At 40.1% G+C, this 23,308-nt stretch overlaps 1 protein-coding gene across 1 annotated transcript; it reads left to right on the top strand.

Annotated features, from left to right (window-relative positions):
- The first annotated feature begins 3,833 nt into the window (after window positions 1-3,833).
- eppk1 (epiplakin 1) lies at window positions 3,834-23,240 on the top strand. Its single transcript, XM_080045630.1, has 3 exons — window positions 3,834-3,951; window positions 8,821-8,948; window positions 9,721-23,240. The coding sequence occupies exon 3, from the start codon at window positions 9,735-9,737 to the stop codon at window positions 22,521-22,523; it is 12,789 nt and encodes a 4,262-aa protein (XP_079901756.1). The 5' UTR covers window positions 3,834-3,951; window positions 8,821-8,948; window positions 9,721-9,734; the 3' UTR covers window positions 22,524-23,240.
- Window positions 23,241-23,308: the final 68 nt, after the last annotated feature.

Here is a 23,308-nt window from a genome sequence, read left to right as displayed (position 1 = left end):
CAAAGTAAAAGATGCTTTGTGGTGTATGAATCACTACAAGGGATTTTGGTTAATAAAGATTATTATAAACCACAACCTACCCAGTTTTGTATTACAAGTTTGTTCGGTAACACTATACAATAAGGTACACAAAATTGTAGTACCTACTACATAGATATGTGTTACCTACTACATAGGTTTTTTTTGTGTTGCCTACTACACAAGTTTTTTTTTGTGCTACCTAACATATTTTTTTTTGTGTGCTACCTAACACATAGGTTTTTTTTGTGCTACCTAACACAGGTTTTTTTTTGTGTGCTACCTAACACATAGGTTTTTTGTGTGCTACCTAACACATAGGTTTTTTTTGTGCTACCTAACACATAGGTTTTTTTTGTGTGCTACCTAACACATAGGTTTTTTTTTGTGTGCTACCTAACACACAGGTTTTTTTTGTGCTACCTAACACATAGGTTCATTCTCTAAAAAAACCTATGTGTTAGGTAGTGTAGTGTATTTTGTTATGACACATTCTAAGATTACTGTAGTGTATTATGTTACAATACATTTTATATTAAGGTCTACTGCTACAGAGGAGGACAGCGACAATGCCTCATCAGGCAGGGGGCAAAGTCAGGGATGTCAGCTGCTTGAGTGAGGAAACCCTCAAGGCTGACCTGTAGATCATTCAAATTTCACACAAAGGTGACTGTCTTGTGAATTAATCAAAGACAGTCTGGCTAAGAGTTAGCAGTAGTTTATTGACCCTGATCATCATCATCATCATCATCAGCATTGTCTTAAAAGTTGCTGAATCAGACTTCTTGGCCAACGTGACATATTGACTCTAGGTGATGACTAAATTCAGGATGTCCTCTGGGGGGCAGAGGCTGCCCTCTGACCATTAGGGTGGAGATAGTTAGGGTACACCAATTAGGTGTTAGGAGGAGCAGGGCGTACTGTCCTGAAGAACCAATCAGCTCACTTAGAGTGGCGGTTAAAACCGGCCACAATTCTGGAAAAAGTTTGGTCTTTTAGGATACAGGAACTTTTCATAGCTTTTGGTTTTATGTAGATACCTCTATTAGTTATTTGGCTACAAACACTTTAAATTCTTATTGGCTTCGTTTTGACTGCAGGATGAGTTTTGTTGTAAATAAAAGAATTGTTCCTGAGACCTCCTCATCTGCATTCAACTGTGTCAACTTCCATCAACTAACTACCAACGCCGGCTTTCTGAGTAAAGGACCAAGAAAATATACTACAGTAGCACAAAAAAAAAACTTATGTAGTAGGTAACACACCAAAAAAAAACCCTATGTGTTTGGTAGCACAAAAAAAAACCCCTATGTAGTTGGTAACACAAAAAAAAACAATGTATGTAACACATTTCTATGTAGTAGGTACTACAATTTTGTGTAGCTTATTGTAAAGTGTTACCGTTTGTTCTCATCTCCTTCTGCCCTGGCCAACCTTTCATTTTAGCTGACTCATTTGATTATCCGCTGATTTGACTTAATTTGATGCCCTGAGACGAACTGTACATGATGTGGCCACATAAACATGTATGAGATTGGTCTCAGGTCACGCAAAGGTGTGTTGTTACATGTAATCAAAACCTCACCCTTGCTGTGATTTACTCTTGTTATATGACCTGTAGCCTCCACACTCAGCTTAAAGTCAGCGATTCTAGAGAATGCTTGTTATCAGAATCACTTTTTGTCAACATCAGTGAATATCTCCTCATGATCTGCTACCTGTCCGTATTGTGTGATTGCTGAAAAAAAAATCCTGTGTTAATAGAAAGCCTAGGCTCTGTAAATGGAAATGTTGTTGCTAGCTATTGGTGGGACCCTTTGTTTACATACCCTTTGTATACATACCAGTTTACAGAGCCTAGGCTGTGTATTAACACCAGGTTTTTTGTATAGGTACACCGATAGGTATAGCGGATCATGAGGAGATATTCACTGATTTTGGCATAAAATGATTTTGACAATAAGCGTTCTCCAGAATCGCTGACTCCTCCTTTAACTTCAACAACAGATGATTCTGGAAGATAAATGTGATGGGACAGGTAGAAGAGTTTGGCGCAGGTGAGGACATCACTAGCCAACAATGCATACGCTTGACTGGGTATCAGGTTAAGGTTAGTTCCCCACTTTCTCAGAGTATTAAATCACTTGTTTGTCATTTGACTTTTAATATCCGTTAACATTGCTTGCGTGAAAATTTTTCTTAGGTAACCAATTGTTATGATAATTATATATATATATATATAAAACTGTCAACTGAGTCTGGTTGATCTGTCACTTCAAAAGAAAAGTATTTTTTTGGTTGGATACAGTTGTACCGCCTGCATCGGCCTTTTTTTAATTTATTTTGTTGCATAAGTAAAACAGGCCTTTATTGAGTTTTATCTTAATTAATTAAGTTGCAAATGTGATCTTCATCTTCCATATCTAGCTTAATATATTTCAAGTTATTTCATAGTCACGGCACAGAAACGTGAATCCTAGGTGCTGAATCAGCTAAACAGTTATCCTTAATAACAATTTTTGAGCACAACCCCTTAGGGAATCTGAATTTTTACTTCTGTTCGTTTAAGAATTTAATGTGAACTGTTCTCACGGTTGAGTATTATTACGTTATCACTTGACTGTCGACACCTGCACATTCAGTCATCGAGTCATCAGCTTTGTCACTTAAATATGGTCTTCGCACCTGGTTGACGCAATTAATAAAACATTTTTCTTTGGTAGAGGTTGTCTGTTTTGTGATACAATAGATTGTGTTTGGTTGATCCACCCGCATGTCATGTCTCTGCTATTCCCAGTTGAAAACCTGCCAAACCTGTGGGTAGTGCAGCCACAAAGCTCTCTGTAATCAGAGGGCATCCGGCTCGACTTGTTACAACCTGGCTGGTTCAATTAGAACGATAAGCATCCGTATCAGTGCTCACTTTCAATATGTAAGTAAAATCCCTTACTTTACACATCAATAATCAGGTCAACAACTAGGGGAGAATGCAGAATCCCACAATGCAAAACCACATTTGGAAAGTCGTCCTTCTCCTCTGTAGGATGGAACAGTCTCCCAACACATCTAATTACAGATACATTTTTTAAATCTTTCTCCCGTCTGACAAAGGCTTGGCTGCTTGTGCAACAGACCTGCACACACATATAGAACTTTTGTGCTACTAGGATAGGGGTATATTTTTTATAAAATATGTAAGGTAGTGTTTTTGTAAACTTTTTTTATCCTGTGTATTTATATCATTGTATCTTGTTATCCTTTTAATGTTTAATCCCATTTCTAGATATTATTGTGTCTTGTTTAGTTTAGTACTTTTTATTGTTCTTACCTGCCCAGGGACTACAGGTGGAAAATAGCAGTTTGCTAAAACCTGGTACAATGCATCTTTAAACAAGGTTAATGTTTCTTTTGTACACTGTCCCTGTTCAAATAAAGTTACATTACAATAGAACAAAAGAGTTTAAGACCCCGTGTGTTCGACCAGAAACATCTTTAGATATGAATGTACACAAGTGAAATATTTTACTCAAGATACAATTACAATAGTAAAGCTCTGGTTACATGATTGTAAGTTTAATCGATTATAATACAGTTAAAAAGTTTCCATTTTCTTGATGTTATTGTTTAAATGGAACAATGGGGATGCTCCGAGGAAGTCTACAGGAATTCCTGGCATCCTGTGCAGAGTGCAAAGAATCTGTGCAGCCTGGGGAGGGGAGGTGTTATTAGACTGTGGGTGAGGCAGACCCTCCTTAGAAAGGGGAGGGGCCTAAGAGCTGGACGTCCTGCTGTATATCTGACCAGCAGCACAGCGCACAACCTCTGAGATGTTGGGAGCACCTCAACATCCCAGTGTCATTCATTCCTCCCGAGACTTGACTTGTGACCAGCGCTAAACAAGAGTGGGGACTTTGTGCATTCAAGAAACTTCAGGTAAGAGCAGATTCTATTTCAACATTGGTGGTTTGAAATGTATTATTTGTTTCTTAGTTCAGCAAAGAAGGATCAGTCCTCTCAAAGAAAACAATGATTTGCAGTGAAAGTTTTGTTTAATCCAAAGTAAAAAAACATATTGAAACTGTAACTTTTTGCATGGGAAGAGTTGGACTGAAATAGTGTCGCAAAAGTGACGGAATAACTGTGTGTAACCTTTCACTGTCAGCCAACACCCTACTGATAGAAGGGGAAAGCAAACATTCCTCACTGGTAATCTATGACCACATTTATTCAAAACTATGTAAAGTTATAGCTTTTGTCCCTGGGTTTAGACTTTCTACAAGTCTGAACACTGTGTTTACATCACCTTGGGGCTATTGACACAAACACACACACACACACACACACACACACACACACACACACACACTCACAGACACAGACACACACACACACACACACACACACAATGAGATTCCTGCCTTTTTCACAGCTACAGAAACTGTTATGCAATCCCAAATGATACTCTGTTACCTCATTCATGTTACCTTTTTATTACCCACTGTATATTCTGTCAAGAATGACAAAGACTGGGGTGTTATATGTGATGCAATGGGCAATGCGTTCTGCATATAAGCCAAAGGTTCAGAGATAATAAGGCAATTTGCATCGTTTGACTAATTTTAAGATTTCCCATAACACAAAGACATGTGTTTAATGTGGTTGCCACTTTTTGTCAGTCAGACAGATTCTTGGCTGAAGCTACAGTTACACTCGTAACTCATTCAGACAAGAAGGCGTGAGCTTAATTTGCTTATAAAAAAGTCAATTGGCATTCCTTAAGAATATTTTCACTTTTTTTTCAGTAAATCAATGTTGCTGAAACAGTTTTTGCTTTTTAATATAGCATCAATATCAGATTTCTTACTTATTGAACTACTAAGAAAAGTTTAATTTATATCAGTCGACTCGTATGCCATGTCAGTTGTATCATGACCCGTGATAGTATCTTTTTTTGAGTGAAGTCTGCACCAAAGTCAGTTTCTTTAATGTGAACACTTGCTGTTTTTCCTTGTTATATATGAAATATCTATGTATTTTGGACAGTTGCTATGAGAGAATAAGATATCAGAAGGTGTCAGCTTGGGGTCAGAAATTGTCATGGGCACTTTTTATAGACCAAACCGTTAAAACCAATAAAATAAGAGATTCATTGTTAGATGCAGCCCTAATTTAAATTTGAATTTGCTACAAATTACATATGCATAATGGGGTGTTAACTACGCCCAACGTACCACCCACTTTATTGTTCTGCCATAAAGTCTGCTTTTATGATGCCTTCAATGATTGCATGTAGGTGTGTAGGACATATTAAGCCACGGTTTTGTACTCAACTTTATTTTAATGTGCTGTGATGTGTTTTTTAGTATTCTGCCCCCATCATGTTATGGCTGAAATATTGCATTGAATTGTATTAGATTACACAGGTGTCCCTAGTAAAGTGACCACTGACTGTGTTACTGCTAAAGTTCTTCTGTGGACAAAACAAAGAAAAGCCCCCTTTTATATCAAAATCAAACATCATAGATCAATTCAAAATAAAGAAGTTACTTAAAAAAAAGGGCAACTGTTGTACTTTACTAAGCCTCCCTCGGAGCAGGACAGTATATTTGACAAAGTACTAAATGCAAACTTTGAACAGTAAACAGTGAAGCCGCAGTATGTTAACACTGTGTGGCTAGTCTCTTCATGCAAATAAAGTATTTGCCTCTACAGTATGATAAGCAAACTCAGACGGTGTAATAAATGTGGACATTCAACCTCTTAAAATATGAATATAAATCAAACATTTACAAAGTGGGTGAAAGTCTCAAAGAGCAAACGTTGCAGGCCTAACGATATTGCAGCACTGCTGTCGTTCACAAGTTTGTGTTACTTTCCATGTAAGTTTTCATAGCCATGATGTCGCAACTGCATCATAGCGACCTTGAGGGTGTTGTATTGCATGTGGTGAAAAAACAGTACACACCTTTAGTCCACTGAGTTTGAAATGGAAGAGAAGCACTATTTTTAACCACAAAGTACTCACGATCTAGTGTGAAAAAATGCTTGAATGACAGCTTGTGATTTCTATCTCATGCAGTAAGGCTAATTAAGTTGATTTTCTGGCTATATCTTCACTGTAAGTAGCACATGGGAATAATAATATACATAATAGAGCCTTGTATTTGAGCCTGAGACCGTTTCAGTTGGGCAGTAAAAGAGTGTGTATCTTTAGAACCGGCTTGGTTGGAATATAGTCACTCCTGCCAGAGGAAACGACATCATCCCGCATACAAAACACAGCCACTAACCTATCATCAAAAGGGGTGGAAAAAGCTACTGGTTTTTGGATAACAGTACTCTCTGTATCAGTTATTTGTCTGAAGTCATTTTAAAACTACTGGATTTGTTCAATCATGAATGTTATGGAGATGTTTATCTATTTTTTATTTTTTTTGTATCTTCTTATTTACTTTTGATATGTAGCCATTTCATAGGGTCCAAAACAAAGAAATCTTAAAGGAAAAATTCTGACATTTCACCAATGTATTTGCTGACTAAACGGTGGAGTCATCGATTCTCGAGAATGCTTGCCTGTTATCACTTTTTGTCAAAATCAGTGAATATCACAATCTGCTACCTGTCTGTACTTTGTGTGTATACTGAAAACAAATTCCACGGTTAACAGGCATGTTGCTAACTACGGTCAACCACCTTTGTTTACATACCAGTTTACAGAGCCTAGGCTGTGTACTGACCAGAGGTGGAAAGAGTACAAAAATATTTTACTCAATTAAAAGTATGATTACTTGTATGAAATTTTACTTAAGTAAAAGTAAAAGTACTGGTCTAAAAATCTACTTAAGTAAAAGTAAAAAAGTAGCTGATTTAAAATGTACTTAAAGTACAAGTTACTAGTTACTTTTTAACAGCGGAATGAGGTGGGGGCGGGGGTCTCTTCTGTGTAGGGCATTATAGACAAGGGGAATTAAATCTCAAACTAGTTTTGTTTCATTAATGCAACACCTTTACAAATTAAAGTGCACACAAAAAATAAATCATGTTGCCACACATGTATGAATGTATACTGTGTCATTACATACTTTAGATAAGAAAATATGGAGCAATAATCTGTTAATGTGAGATTTTTTAACAGGACTTAAACCAAGTGCATTTGCAGTTCTAACAATGTAATTGTGCATAATTGATCCAAACCATGGAAATTGCATGGTCAGGCTTCTCGATCTTGACAAAAAGCATACTCATGATTATTTTGATTGACATTGTGTAATCACAATTATTATAGACAATTATTCATTGATTTAAGAAAATTATGCATTTATTTAACCTTTGACACCATGACTTTGGACTTTGAACATATCCTACTTGAACTGAAAACAAGGAAGATGCAAATAAGTAAAACATATTTTTAATAATTAAATAAAACAAGTATCTCAAAATGAAAATAAACCGTTGCAAATGTTGTTTATAGGGCATGTATTTTGCTAGCAGGAATGTAAGGGGAATATTTAATTCATCTCATGGAGCTGGCTGGATAAGCAAGTTGAATTGGCAAGAGTCAAGGAGCTTTAAACTTCCTGTCTTTTTATTCCTTTATTGATTGGTCATCATAAACCACTATGATTCGACTTAAAGTGAATAAACAAATTGGTCGAGATGTTTGGAGGTGCAGACATGGTCGCATGCCTTTTCTTTCTCTCTCTCTCTCTCTCTCTCTCTCTCTCTCTCTCTCTCTCTCTCTCGCGCGCACGGTCGCGCATGTCACCTGACTCTGTTGTGAGTCTGAAGTGTTTTCAGACAACAACATTAGTTTTACATTTCCTCTCAACCAAAGGCTGACTTTCTGCCGTCTTCTAGAAGTTTTTCAAAGCTCCCGGCAATACGCACCGCCCGTCTCCCTCCTACCCGGCCCTGTGAACTGAAAGCAAAAATATCAGGTGAGGCAGGGGCCTCCTGTCGATCGTTCACTGCAGTAGTTTCCGGTATTGTGCCATGAAAATAAAAGCCCCCCGAAATATTTATTTTCTCTTCTCTCCTTTATTCTATCCTATCCTAGCCTATCCTATCCTATCCTTTTTTTTTTTTTTTTTTTTTACTCTGTAACGCAGCTGATATAAAATGTAGCAAAGTACAATACTTAAAAATAAACATAGGCTACTCAAAGTAAAAGTACAGGTTTTAAAAACCACTTAAAAAAGTACAAGTACACAAAAAAACTACACAATTACAGGAACGCGAGTAAATGTAATTCACTACTTCCCACCCCTGCACAGAAAACTTTCCTCCAACTATGCAGTTCCCCTTCATTCAGGAATTTGCTTTGGTTGGTGGTTCAAGTTCACTTTAATTTTTATTATTAATGTTGTTTAAGCTGCTGCAGGCATTGTGCTGCTTCAGGCACAATGATCTGAACTCAATGTACTCTACCAGCAAAGTTACAAAATTTTAACATAGTGGAGCTTTTAATAGCTTAAGAGAGCGATATTTCCCTCAGAAGTTGGTGGAAACTGAAAAACATAACTATGTGAAAATGGATATTTAAAACTGATGAGGTTTAAAACTCCAGCTGTTACAACACAGGCCCTCTGGCGCTTCTACTGTAGTTTTGAAGCATTATGTCTCATCATGCCAAGCAAATATATGATGTTTGGAAAAATCCGTTAATAAACTGGCAGAGTGGGTTGGGTTTAACAGTTCTCCAGAACTGGTAGTGTGACATATCTGCTGATGCATGATTTATGTATGAAGAAAGATACTGCCAGAGATTTGACAGCCTGAATGTATTTTGCCTTATTTCTACAGGGAGTTTCAGAGCCCCAGGGCTGAGAACTTAACGACCTGGGTACCTTTGGTCGCTTTTCTGGATTGTGGAAAGCTGAGGAGTATCGGAGAACCTGAGGCGGCTCACAGAGTCATTAAAAAACGACAAGGTTTGATATAAAATTAGATTACATATCGTGTTTTGTAAAACTAACACTCAATGTTTAAGTTCAGTTCTCTGATTTTAACCCTCTATTACTATTATTATTATTATTATTATTATTATTATTATTATTATTATTATTATTATTATTATTATTATTATTATTATTATTATTATTATTATTATTATTATTATTATTATTACACATGTTTTGTGTTTCTATTACTAAACAAACTAAACAAATCCAACTCATACTTTGTGAAATGTATAACCCAATAGTTAGTGGTGGAGTCAGCGATTTTGGAAAATGTTTGTTGTCAAAATCAGATTTTGTTAAAATCAGTGAATATCTAGTGTATCTATTTATACAAATTATAAGCACCTCGCAGTGTAACACAACACAATTCAACAGCCCCATCAACTGCAGCCTCCAAAATGACTATGTAGTTCAATCAACACCTCTCTAAACACCTCTCTTTACCTTTTTGACTTTATGGAGGTAGGATTTAGTGCAAAGCTACAAAGGTAGTTTAAGCAAATCAGACTAAACAAACTGGTAAATTGGTTAATTTTCATATATTTTGCATCAATTTCATACAGTACCTATAGATCCTAAGGTTATTCGCAGTTGGTGAAAGGGGACACTGAAAAATATTATCATACGAGATTGCATGCAACTTCAACACTTTACTTGATGAAATTTTTTTCTACTGTTACTAACAGACAATGCAAGCATTATCGCAAAATAAAAATTAAGGTAGTATTTCTGTGTTACACAGCTCTTTAGGCCAAGATGGACTCCATCAATCAAGACACTGAGGGGAAGCAAAATGGCTACACAAAAGTCCAAGGACCTGTGGCTGGCATATTTCTGGAGAAGACAAAGGAGAAGATAACCATATACCATGCCATGAAAAAACGTCTACTCAAGCCAGGAACAGCATTAGCCTTGCTTGAAGCTCAAGCGGCCACAGTGGGCATCATAGACCCTATAAAAAATCAGATACTTGCCATTGCAGATGCAGTGAAAGATGGAATCGTTGGACCGGAGATGGAAGAGAAACTCCTCAAAGCAGAGAAAGCTGTTAGTGGCTACATAGACCCATATACCGACCAAACGATATCTGTATTCCAAGCTATGCAAAAAGATTTAGTCCCAAGAGATCATGGATTGAGGCTTTTGGAAGCACAAATTGCCACACAAGGCCTGTTTGATCCCGTTGAAATAAAAAATATTTCAGTCGAATCAGCGATTCAAAAGGGCTACTATGAAAAAAGTTTGCTTCATGACCAGATGTCAGAGCTCAAGGTGTTCTACAATCCAAGCTCACAAGAAAATCTTAACTACCAAAACCTCCTCAAGAAATGCTTCACAGAGCCTGACACTGGCCTGTTGCTCCTTCCGGTTTGCATCGCTTTTAAAGGTCTGCGAAAAGGTGTTTCCTCCACTGCACTTTTTGAATCAAAGATCATTGACAAAGAGACATACGAAGACCTACAGAAGGGAAAGACCACAACACAGGATGTGATGTTGATGGAAACAGTGAAAGAATACCTGGAGGGCAAAGGCAGTATTGCAGGCATCGCTGTACTTTCATCAAATCAGAGAATGAGCATTTATCAAGCCATGAAAGAAAGACTATTGATGCCTGGAACAGCACTAGTTCTACTGGAGGCACAAGCTGCAACTGGATTCATGATTGATCCTGTAAAAAATAAAAAGTTCACTGTGGATGAGGCCATCAAAAACAAGCTTTTTGGCCCTGAATATCATGCAAAGCTGCTTTCTGCTGAGCGAGCAGTAACCGGATATAAAAACCCATATTCAGGAGAAACTATATCCTTGTTTCAAGCCATGTCAAAAGACCTCATCGTTAAGGAACATGGGATACGCCTACTTGAGGCACAAATTGCTACAGGTGGTATAATAGACCCAATCAACAGTCACAGACTTCCCACACAAGTGGCCTTCAAGAGAGGTTATTTTAATGAAGAAATGAACACCATACTAGAGGATTCAGGGGATGACACGAAAGGTTTTTTTGACCCAAACACAAAAGATAATCTCACTTATCTTCAGCTGATGGAAAGGTGTGTCACCGATCCTGCCACTGGACTGTGCCTCCTCACTATTATTGATAAGTCAGAGAAGAAGGATTTTTACTTCATTGACAACCAAACAAAAATGGCCTTCAAAAAGGAGATGGTGAAAGTGACATGTGGGAAGTACATGGGGATGACGGTATCTCTGTGGGAACTCCTGATGTCAGAATACTTCGATGAAGATCAGAGGAGAGACACAATTAAAAAGTACAGAGAAGGGAAGCTCAATATCAAGATGGTAATAAAAATGGTTCTGGAAGACATAGAAAAGTCTGTGAAAACAACTCAAGTGGTTTTTGAAGGAATTAGAGAAACGGTCACAGCCAAGCAGCTTGTCGATGCAGATATCATAAGCCAGGAGGTCCTTGAGGATCTGAAAAAAGGAAAAAAGTCAGTAAAGCAAGTGAGAGAAGATGAAAATGTAAATATGTACCTACAGGGGAAAGGCAGCATTGCAGGTATCCTGCTCCCTGATTCTCAAATCATGACCATCTACCAGGCCAGACAGAAAGGCAAGCTGATGCCAGGAACTGCTTTGGTTCTCCTGGAGGCACAGGCGGCAACAGGGTTCATTATTGACCCAATTGGAAACAGGAAATTTTCAGTGGATGATGCTGTTAAAGCAAAGATTGTGGGGCCTGATGTCTGTCAAAAGCTGCGCTCAGCTGAGAGAGCAGTCACTGGGTACAAAGATCCGTACGATGGCAAAATAATCTCTTTGTTCCAAGCCATGCAAAACGATCTTATTGTTAAGGACCATGGGATCCGACTCCTTGAGGCGCAAATTGCCACTGGTGGGATCATTGACCCAGTGAACAGCCATCGCATTCCTGTCCATGTGGCCTCTCAGAGGGGATACTTCAATGAAGAAATGAATCAGATCCTGAGTGATCCAAGTGATGACACCAAAGGATTCTTTGACCCCAACAGCCATGAGAACCTCACTTACTTGCAGCTCATGGCCAGATGTGTCACAGATCCCAGTACAGGTCTGTGTCTTTTGCCACTCAGAGGCAAAAGTAACAAAATTAACTTAAATACTAGTATTAAGGAAACGTTCAAAACAACAACAGTTACTGTTAGGTATGGCAGATTCAAGGGCAATCACATAACACTGTGGGAACTAATCAATTCAGAGTATCTGTCTGAGGACAAAAGGCAGGAGTTTTTCAAGCTCTTCAAGTCAAGGAAAATCACAATTGAGCAACTCATTGTCACCATTTTGGAGATCATTGAGAGCAAGGAGATAAAACGGCAAGCAGGGCTTAACTTTGAAGGTCTCAGAGGAGAGGTCTCTGTTGTTGATCTTCTGGATCTTGAGATTGTGGATGAAAAAACCTACAACAGTTTGATCACTGGAAAGATGATGAGCACCGATGTGATGAAAATGGACGGTGTGAGAGACTACCTACAAGGAAAAAGTTGTGTAGCCGGGGTGATACTTCAACCGTCCAGTCAGAAGCTAAGCATCTATGAGGCACAGAGGATAGGCATTCTCACACCTGGCACTACCCTTTGCCTCCTTGAAGCGCAAGCAGCCACAGGGTTCATTGTTGATCCACTGAGAAACAAAAAACTTACAGTGGAACAAGCTCTAAAAGAAAAGGTCATTGGTCCACAGATGTTTGAAAAGCTTTTGGCTGCAGAGAGGGCTGTCACTGGTTACAAAGACCCATACACTGGTCAGAAGATCTCACTTTTCCAAGCTTTGAAAAAGGATTTAGTTGTCAAGCAGCATGGTATCCGTTTACTCGAGGCCCAGATTGCCACAGGTGGTATAATTGATCCCTTGAAGTGTCTTCACTTACCGCTTGAGGTTGCGTACAGGAAAGGATATTTTGATGAAGAACTTAACAAAATCCTATCAGACCAAACTGATGACACAAAGGGCTTCTTTGCCCCAGGGACACAGGAGAATCTGACATACATGGAGATGTTAGGTAGATGTGTAAAAGATAAGGAAACAGGATTGTTTCTCCTGCCACTGAATGAGAAACCAAAGGCTATGGAAACGAAGCAAAAAATGCTTACTGACAAAGAGATACAGCAAGAGTTTGAAAAGACGGCTCTGAGCGTCACAGTAGGACGCTATTCAGGAAAATCAGTTTCTCTTTGGGGATTGATTCACTCTGAGTACTTCACTGAGGATCAGCGGCTTGAATTCATTGAAAAGTACAGAACAAGGAAGATTAGCACAAACACCATAATCACAACAGTGATTTCCACTATTGAAAAACTGGAGAAGTGTAAAACTCACAAAACGACAATGGGCCTGAGAAAGCCTGTCTCTGTAAAACAGCTCTTGGATTCTGATATCATTGATACAAATACATTCAAACAGGTGAAAGAAGGAAAACTCACTCTTGAAGCAGTAACCAAACAGGAACCTGTAAGAGGATACCTGAATGGAACCAGAAGCATTGCCGGAATTAAGGTCTATCCATCCCAGAAAGTAATGAGCATATACGAAGCAAAAAAGGAAGATCTGTTGACACCTGGCATTGCACTTGTGCTGCTTGAAGCACAAGCTGCAACAGGTTGGGTCATTGATCCTCTCAAAAAACAGTTCCACACTGTTGATCAGGCAGCAAGAGAGAAAGTAATTGGACCAGATGTACATGAGGAACTTCTCTCAGCTGAACGAGCTGTTACTGGCTATAAAAACCCATACACAGATGCAACAATATCACTGTTTGAAGCCATGAAAGAAGAGCTGGTTCAAAGAGGCAATGGCATCCATCTACTTGAGGCACAAATAGCAACTGGAGGAATAATTGACCCAAATCAAAGTCATAGACTACCAGTTCATGTTGCTATTAAAAAGGGATTACTGGATGAAGAAACCAGAAAAACTTTGTTGAACCCCTCTGATGTAGCAAAGGGATTCTTTGACCCAAATACCAAAGAAAACCTCTCTTACTGTGAGCTCATGAAGCGATGTGAAAACGATCCTCAAACTGGATTACTTCTTCTTCCCCTGTATAAGGACGAATCCAACGTATTTCACACAGATGAGAAAATAGAGCTTGCATTCAAAAACAAAACTACTGTCATGAATGCAGGGAAATTTAAAAATCAGGAGATGTCATCATGGGAAGTACTGATTTCTGAATATATATCAGAGCAAAAGAGGCAACAGCTCATACAACAATATAAGACGGGAGCGATGAAAATAGAGGAGATTATTGAGATCCTCACAGTTATCATTACAGAGGTATCATCCAAAGAGAGAAAATTCAAAGGACTAAGAAAGCAGGTCTCAGCCAGCGAGTTGTATGAGTCAAAGATTATCTCAAAGGACCTTTTCACACAGATTATACAAGGGGAAGTCACGGAAGAGAATGTCAAAAAAATGGAATCGATTCAAAAGTACCTTGGAGCGACTAACTGTATAGCAGGTGTCAGACTTGAATCTACAAAGCAAGTTATGAGCATTCACGAAGCCAAAAACAAAGGCTTCCTGAAGCCGGGTACATCTCTTGTGCTTCTGGAGGCTCAAGCTGCAACTGGTTTCCTCATTGACCCAGTAAAAAACAAGAAACTGTCTGTAGAAGAAGCTGTGGCTCAAGGAGTGGTTGGCAGGGAGTGGAAAAACAAACTGCTTTCAGCAGAAAGGGCAGTTACTGGGTACAAGGATCCATACACTGGAGACACAATTTCTTTGTTCCAAGCCTTGAAAAAAGATCTAATTGTTAAAGATCATGGAGTTCGCCTTCTTGAAGCGCAAATTGCCACAGGAGGAATAATTGATCCAATCCACAGCCATAGAGTGCCTGTGGAGGTGGCATACAAAAGAGGTTACTTCGATGAGGAAATGAACCAGATTCTGGATGACCCTGATGATGACACTAAGGGCTTCTTTGACCCCAACACTCAAGAGAACCTCACCTATCTTCAGCTGATTGAGAGGTGTATCACCGATCCCATCACAGGCTTTAGTTTACTGGTCATTGTGAAGAAAGGCGAGTTTTATTTCTTTGTTGATGAGGCCACAAAACTCATTCTGAAATCTACAACAACAACCAAAGCAGGTGGGAAATACCAAGGGACAACCGTGTCTCTGTGGGAACTGCTCTTCTCAAAATACATCACTGAGGAGAAGAGGAGAGAGCTTGTGAAACAGTTCAACTCTGGATCAATCACAATTGAACGCTTTTTGGAGATAATCCTCACAACCATTCAGAAGCAGACCACAACAACTTCATCGTCAACAATCGTCACCTGCCAACCACCACAAACTAAAGTTGACAGCAGCACAACAAAAACTACCATCACCACGACAATCACAGACACAAACAAAATTCAAAGCTTCAAAGGAATCAGAAACAATGTCAGTGCTGATGAGCTTCTTAAATCACAAATCATCAATAAGAACCTCCACAAAGATCTCAGCGAAGGAAAAGTCACAGTGGGGGAAGTCAGTCAAATGGACTCAGTCAGGAAGTACCTACAGGGAACTAACAGCATTGCAGGAGTTTACCTGCCGTCCACCAAAACGACCCTGAGTATCCATGAAGCCAAAAGCAAAGGACTGCTGACTCCAGGTACTTCTCTGGTTCTGCTGGAGGCTCAAGCTGCCACTGGCTTTGTCATTGACCCAGTCAACAACAAGAAACTGTCTGTAGAGGAAGCTGTGGCTCAAGGAGTGGTTGGCAGTGAGTGGAAAAACAAACTGCTTTCAGCAGAAAGGGCAGTTACTGGATACAAGGATCCATACACTGGAAACACAATTTCTTTGTTCCAAGCATTGAAAAAAGATCTTATTGTGAAAGATCATGGAATACGTCTCCTTGAAGCTCAAATTGCCACAGGTGGCATAATTGACCCAGTGCACAGTCACAGAGTGCCTGTACAGGTGGCATATGAGAGAGGTTACTTTGATGAAGAAATGAACCAGATTCTGGATGACCCTGATGATGACACTAAGGGCTTCTTTGACCCCAACACTCAAGAGAACCTCACCTATCTTCAACTGATTGAGAGGTGTATCACCGATCCCATCACAGGCTTTAGTTTACTGCTCATTGTGAAGAAAGGCGAGTTTTATTTCTTTGTTGATGAGGCCACAAAACTCATTCTGAAATCTACAACAACAACCAAAGCAGGTGGGAAATACCAAGGAAGAACAGTGTCTCTGTGGGAACTGCTCTTCTCAAAATACATCACTGAGGAGAAGAGGAGAGAGCTTGTGCAACAGTTCAAGTCTGGATCAATCACAATTGAACGCTTTTTGGAGATGATCCTCACAACCATTCAGAAGCAGACCACAACAACTTCATCGTCAACAATCGTCACCTGCCAACCACCACAAACTAAAGTTGACAGCAGCACAACAAAAACTACCATCACCACTACAATCACAGACACAAACAAAATTCAAAGCTTCAAAGGAATCAGAAACAATGTCAGTGCTGATGAGCTTCTTAAATCACAAATCATCAATAAGAACCTCCACAAAGATCTCAGCGAAGGAAAAGTCACAGTGGGGGAAGTCAGTCAAATGGACTCAGTCAGGAAGTACCTACAGGGAACTAACAGCATTGCAGGAGTTTACCTGCCGTCCACCAAAACGACCCTGAGTATCCATGAAGCCAAAAGCAAAGGACTGCTGACTCCAGGTACTTCTCTGGTTCTGCTGGAGGCTCAAGCTGCCACTGGCTTTGTCATTGACCCAGTCAACAACAAGAAACTGTCTGTAGAGGAAGCTGTGGCTCAAGGAGTGGTTGGCAGTGAGTGGAAAAACAAACTGCTTTCAGCAGAAAGGGCAGTTACTGGGTACAAGGATCCATACACTGGAAACACAATTTCTTTGTTCCAAGCATTGAAAAAAGATCTTATTGTGAAAGATCATGGAATACGTCTCCTTGAAGCTCAAATTGCCACAGGTGGCATAATTGACCCAGTGCACAGTCACAGAGTGCCTGTACAGGTGGCATATGAGAGAGGTTACTTTGATGAAGAAATGAACCAGATTCTGGATGACCCTGATGATGACACTAAGGGCTTCTTTGACCCCAACACTCAAGAGAACCTCACCTATCTTCAACTGATTGAGAGGTGTATCACCGATCCCATCACAGGCTTTAGTTTACTGCTCATTGTGAAGAAAGGCGAGTTTTATTTCTTTGTTGATGAGGCCACAAAACTCATTCTGAAATCTACAACAACAACCAAAGCAGGTGGGAAATACCAAGGAAGAACAGTGTCTCTGTGGGAACTGCTCTTCTCAAAATACATCACTGAGGAGAAGAGGAGAGAGCTTGTGCAACAGTTCAAGTCTGGATCAATCACAATTGAACGCTTTTTGGAGATGATCCTCACAACCATTCAGAAGCAGACCACAACAACTTCATCGTCAACAATCGTCACCTGCCAACCACCACAAACTAAAGTTGACAGCAGCACAACAAAAACTACCATCACCACTACAATCACAGACACAAACAAAATTCAAAGCTTCAAAGGAATCAGAAACAATGTCAGTGCTGATGAGCTTCTTAAATCACAAATCATCAATAAGAACCTCCACAAAGATCTCAGCGAAGGAAAAGTCACAGTGGGGGAAGTCAGTCAAATGGACTCAGTCAGGAAGTACCTACAGGGAACTAACAGCATTGCAGGAGTTTACCTGCCGTCCACCAAAACGACCCTGAGTATCCATGAAGCCAAAAGCAAAGGACTGCTGACTCCAGGTACTTCTCTGGTTCTGCTGGAGGCTCAAGCTGCCACTGGCTTTGTCATTGACCCAGTCAACAACAAGAAACTGTCTGTAGAGGAAGCTGTGGCTCAAGGAGTGGTTGGCAGTGAGTGGAAAAACAAACTGCTTTCAGCAGAAAGGGCAGTTACTGGATACAAGGATCCATACACTGGAAACACAATTTCTTTGTTCCAAGCATTGAAAAAAGATCTTATTGTGAAAGATCATGGAATACGTCTCCTTGAAGCTCAAATTGCCACAGGTGGCATAATTGACCCAGTGCACAGTCACAGAGTGCCTGTACAGGTGGCATATGAGAGAGGTTACTTTGATGAAGAAATGAACCAGATTCTGGATGACCCTGATGATGACACTAAGGGCTTCTTTGACCCCAACACTCAAGAGAACCTCACCTATCTTCAACTGATTGAGAGGTGTATCACTGATCCCATCACAGGCTTTAGTTTACTGCTCATTGTGAAGAAAGGCGAGTTTTATTTCTTTGTTGATGAGGCCACAAAACTCATTCTGAAATCTACAACAACAACCAAAGCAGGTGGGAAATACCAAGGAAGAACAGTGTCTCTGTGGGAACTGCTCTTCTCAAAATACATCACTGAGGAGAAGAGGAGAGAGCTTGTGCAACAGTTCAAGTCTGGATCAATCACAATTGAACGCTTTTTGGAGATGATCCTCACAACCATTCAGAAGCAGACCACAACAACTTCATCGTCAACAATCGTCACCTGCCAACCACCACAAACTAAAGTTGACAGCAGCACAACAAAAACTACCGTCACCACTACAATCACAGACACAAACAAAATTCAAAGCTTCAAAGGAATCAGAAACAATGTCAGTGCTGATGAGCTTCTTAAATCACAAATCATCAATAAGAACCTCCACAAAGATCTCAGCGAAGGAAAAGTCACAGTGGGGGAAGTCAGTCAAATGGACTCAGTCAGGAAGTACCTACAGGGAACTAACAGCATTGCAGGAGTTTACCTGCCGTCCACCAAAACGACCCTGAGTATCCATGAAGCCAAAAGCAAAGGACTGCTGACTCCAGGTACTTCTCTGGTTCTGCTGGAGGCTCAAGCTGCCACTGGCTTTGTCATTGACCCAGTCAACAACAAGAAACTGTCTGTAGAGGAAGCTGTGGCTCAAGGAGTGGTTGGCAGTGAGTGGAAAAACAAACTGCTTTCAGCAGAAAGGGCAGTTACTGGATACAAGGATCCATACACTGGAAACACAATTTCTTTGTTCCAAGCATTGAAAAAAGATCTTATTGTGAAAGATCATGGAATACGTCTCCTTGAAGCTCAAATTGCCACAGGTGGCATAATTGACCCAGTGCACAGTCACAGAGTGCCTGTACAGGTGGCATATGAGAGAGGTTACTTTGATGAAGAAATGAACCAGATTCTGGATGACCCTGATGATGACACTAAGGGCTTCTTTGACCCCAACACTCAAGAGAACCTCACCTATCTTCAACTGATTGAGAGGTGTATCACCGATCCCATCACAGGCTTTAGTTTACTGCTCATTGTGAAGAAAGGCGAGTTTTATTTCTTTGTTGATGAGGCCACAAAACTCATTCTGAAATCTACAACAACAACCAAAGCAGGTGGGAAATACCAAGGAAGAACAGTGTCTCTGTGGGAACTGCTCTTCTCAAAATACATCACTGAGGAGAAGAGGAGAGAGCTTGTGCAACAGTTCAAGTCTGGATCAATCACAATTGAACACTTTTTGGAGATGATCCTCACAACCATTCAGAAGCAGACCACAACAACTTCATCGTCAACAATCGTCACCTGCCAACCACCACAAACTAAAGTTGACAGCAGCACAACAAAAACTACCGTCACCACTACAATCACAGACACAACCAAAATTCAAAGCTTCAAAGGAATCAGAAATAATGTCAGTGCTGATGAGCTTCTTAAATCACAAATCATCAATAAGAACCTCCACAAAGATCTCAGCGAAGGAAAAGTCACAGTGGGGGAAGTCAGTCAAATGGACTCAGTCAGGAAGTACCTACAGGGAACTAACAGCATTGCAGGAGTTTACCTGCCGTCCACCAAAACGACCCTGAGTATCCATGAAGCCAAAAGCAAAGGACTGCTGACTCCAGGTACTTCTCTGGTTCTGCTGGAGGCTCAAGCTGCCACTGGCTTTGTCATTGACCCAGTCAACAACAAGAAACTGTCTGTAGAGGAAGCTGTGGCTCAAGGAGTGGTTGGCAGTGAGTGGAAAAACAAACTGCTTTCAGCAGAAAGGGCAGTTACTGGGTACAAGGATCCATACACTGGAAACATAATTTCTTTGTTCCAAGCATTGAAAAAAGATCTTATTGTGAAAGATCATGGAATACGTCTCCTTGAAGCTCAAATAGCCACAGGTGGCATAATTGACCCAGTGCACAGTCACAGAGTGCCTGTACAGGTGGCATATGAGAGAGGTTACTTTGATGAAGAAATGAACCAGATTCTGGATGACCCTGATGATGACACTAAGGGCTTCTTTGACCCCAACACTCAAGAGAACCTCACCTATCTTCAACTGATTGAGAGGTGTATCACCGATCCCATCACAGGCTTTAGTTTACTGCTCATTGTGAAGAAAGGCGAGTTTTATTTCTTTGTTGATGAGGCCACAAAACTCATTCTGAAATCTACAACAACAACCAAAGCAGGTGGGAAATACCAAGGAAGAACAGTGTCTCTGTGGGAACTGCTCTTCTCAAAATACATCACTGAGGAGAAGAGGAGAGAGCTTGTGCAACAGTTCAAGTCTGGATCAATCACAATTGAACGCTTTTTGGAGATAATCATCACAACCATTCAGAAGCAGACCACAACAACTTCATCATCATCAATCGTCACCTGCCAACCACCACAAACTAAAGTTGACAGCAGCACAACAAAAACTACCGTCACCACTACAATCACAGACACAAACAAAATTCAAAGCTTCAAAGGAATCAGAAATAATGTCAGTGCTGATGAGCTTCTTCTATCAAAAATCATCAATAAGAACCTCCACAAAGATCTCAGCGAAGGAAAAGTCACAGTGGGGGAAGTCAGTCAAATGGACTCAGTCAGGAAGTACCTACAGGGAACTAACAGCATTGCAGGAGTTTACCTGCCGTCCACCAAAACGACCCTGAGTATCCATGAAGCCAAAAGCAAAGGACTGCTGACTCCAGGTACTTCTCTGGTTCTGCTGGAGGCTCAAGCTGCCACTGGCTTTGTCATTGACCCAGTCAACAACAAGAAACTGTCTGTAGAGGAAGCTGTGGCTCAAGGAGTGGTTGGCAGTGAGTGGAAAAACAAACTGCTTTCAGCAGAAAGGGCAGTTACTGGGTACAAGGATCCATACACTGGAAACATAATTTCTTTGTTCCAAGCATTGAAAAAAGATCTTATTGTGAAAGATCATGGAATACGTCTCCTTGAAGCTCAAATAGCCACAGGTGGCATAATTGACCCAGTGCACAGTCACAGAGTGCCTGTACAGGTGGCATATGAGAGAGGTTACTTTGATGAAGAAATGAACCAGATTCTGGATGACCCTGATGATGACACTAAGGGCTTCTTTGACCCCAATACTCAAGAGAACCTCACCTATCTTCAACTGATTGAGAGGTGTATCACCGATCCCATCACAGGCTTTAGTTTACTGCTCATTGTGAAGAAAGGCGAGTTTTATTTCTTTGTTGATGAGGCCACAAAACTCATTCTGAAATCTACAACAACAACCAAAGCAGGTGGGAAATACCAAGGAAGAACAGTGTCTCTGTGGGAACTGCTCTTCTCAAAATACATCACTGAGGAGAAGAGGAGAGAGCTTGTGCAACAGTTCAAGTCTGGATCAATCACAATTGAACGCTTTTTGGAGATAATCATCACAACCATTCAGAAGCAGACCACAACAACTTCATCATCATCAATCGTCACCTGCCAACCAACAGAAACAAATATTAACGGCAGCTCAACAAAAACTACCATCACCACTACAATCACAGACACAACCAAAATTCAAAACTTCAAAGGAATCAGAAATAATGTCAGTGCTGATGAGCTTCTTAAATCAAAAATCATCAATAAGAACCTCCACAAAGATCTCAGCGAAGGAAAAGTCACAGTGGGGGAAGTCAGTCAAATGGACTCAGTCAGGAAGTACCTACAGGGAACTAACAGCATTGCAGGAGTGTACGTGGAGTCCACCAAAACGACCCTGAGTATCCATGAAGCCAAGAGCAAAGGCCTGCTGACTCCAGGTACTTCTCTGGTTCTGCTGGAGGCTCAAGCTGCCACTGGCTTTGTCATTGACCCAGTCAACAACAAGAAACTGTCTGTAGAGGAAGCTGTGGCTCAAGGAGTGGTTGGCAGTGAGTGGAAAAACAAACTGCTTTCAGCAGAAAGGGCAGTTACTGGATACAAGGATCCATACACTGGAAACATAATTTCTTTGTTCCAAGCATTGAAAAAAGATCTTATGGTGAAAAATCATGGAATTCGTCTCCTTGAAGCTCAAATTGCCACAGGTGGCATAATTGACCCAGTGCACAGCCACAGAGTGCCTGTACAGGTGGCATATGAGAGAGGTCACTTTGATGAAGAAATGAACCAGATTCTGGATGACCCTGATGATGACACTAAGGGCTTCTTTGACCCCAATACTCAAGAGAACCTCACCTATCTTCAACTGATTGAGAGGTGTATCACCGATCCCATCACAGGCTTAACTTTACTCCGCTTACAAAAGTAAAGGAAAGAAAAAGCGATCTACAAACGTTCTTTCTTGTGTTTAGCTCATGCTCATATGGGATTTTACTGTCATTCTTTTCCCCTTTGTCCAAAAATATCTTTTGAATAATTGAGACTGGATGGGCTGAAAACCTTTGATAAACTTCAGGAATTTCTTATCTGAAGAAGATGATTTTACATTCACATTCCAAGTTTTCACATGGGGCCTTTGTTGTTTTTCTTGTTGTTACATATTTGAAATGTCCAACTTCTGCTGTGAATTTTATTCCTTCGAGTTAAACTAGTACAGTTTATAGCTGTGGCAATTTTTTTTTAATTTTCAGTGTCTCTGGAATATCCAAATTCTGACCTTCTTTGAATACATATATGGCAGTTAATGTAGTATCAAATATTTAGCATTTGTACAAATATAATCTCCTGTTTTAAAGTTTTAGCATGGTATTTGTTGGATCTATAGATTTGATTGTTTTTACACTGATGCTACTAGATAGACTCCACCTTGGCCTATGTTTACCTTGTCTATAAGCACTACTTAGTTATGTTTCACACTGTTTGGGGAAAGAATTTCTTCATAATCTGTTTTGTTTCTTAAGGTAATTAACTTAAATTCTAACTTAAATGAATATAACCAGCCATGCACATTTGTTTTGCATAAGTTTAAACCTTCTGGCTATATCTGTTTCTTGTGTGTCCCAAATAAATGAGAAAAAATACTATATCTCAGTTTCTTTTTTCCCTTCAACATTAATTGACATTTTTCAAGGTATTATACAGGTTTTGATGTGT

This window comes from Ammodytes marinus (assembly GCF_949987685.1).
Source record: "Ammodytes marinus genome assembly, chromosome: 17".
Classification (NCBI taxonomy): domain Eukaryota; kingdom Metazoa; phylum Chordata; class Actinopteri; order Uranoscopiformes; family Ammodytidae; genus Ammodytes; species Ammodytes marinus.
The sequence above is the reverse complement of the archived record's forward strand: the minus strand, read 5'-3'. Positions and strand labels throughout refer to the sequence as shown.

Excerpts from the sequence above, each read along its gene's own strand:
- eppk1 (XM_080045630.1), top strand. The coding sequence starts at position 9,735 with ATGGACTCCATCAATCAAGACACTGAGGGGAAGCAAAATGGCTACACA.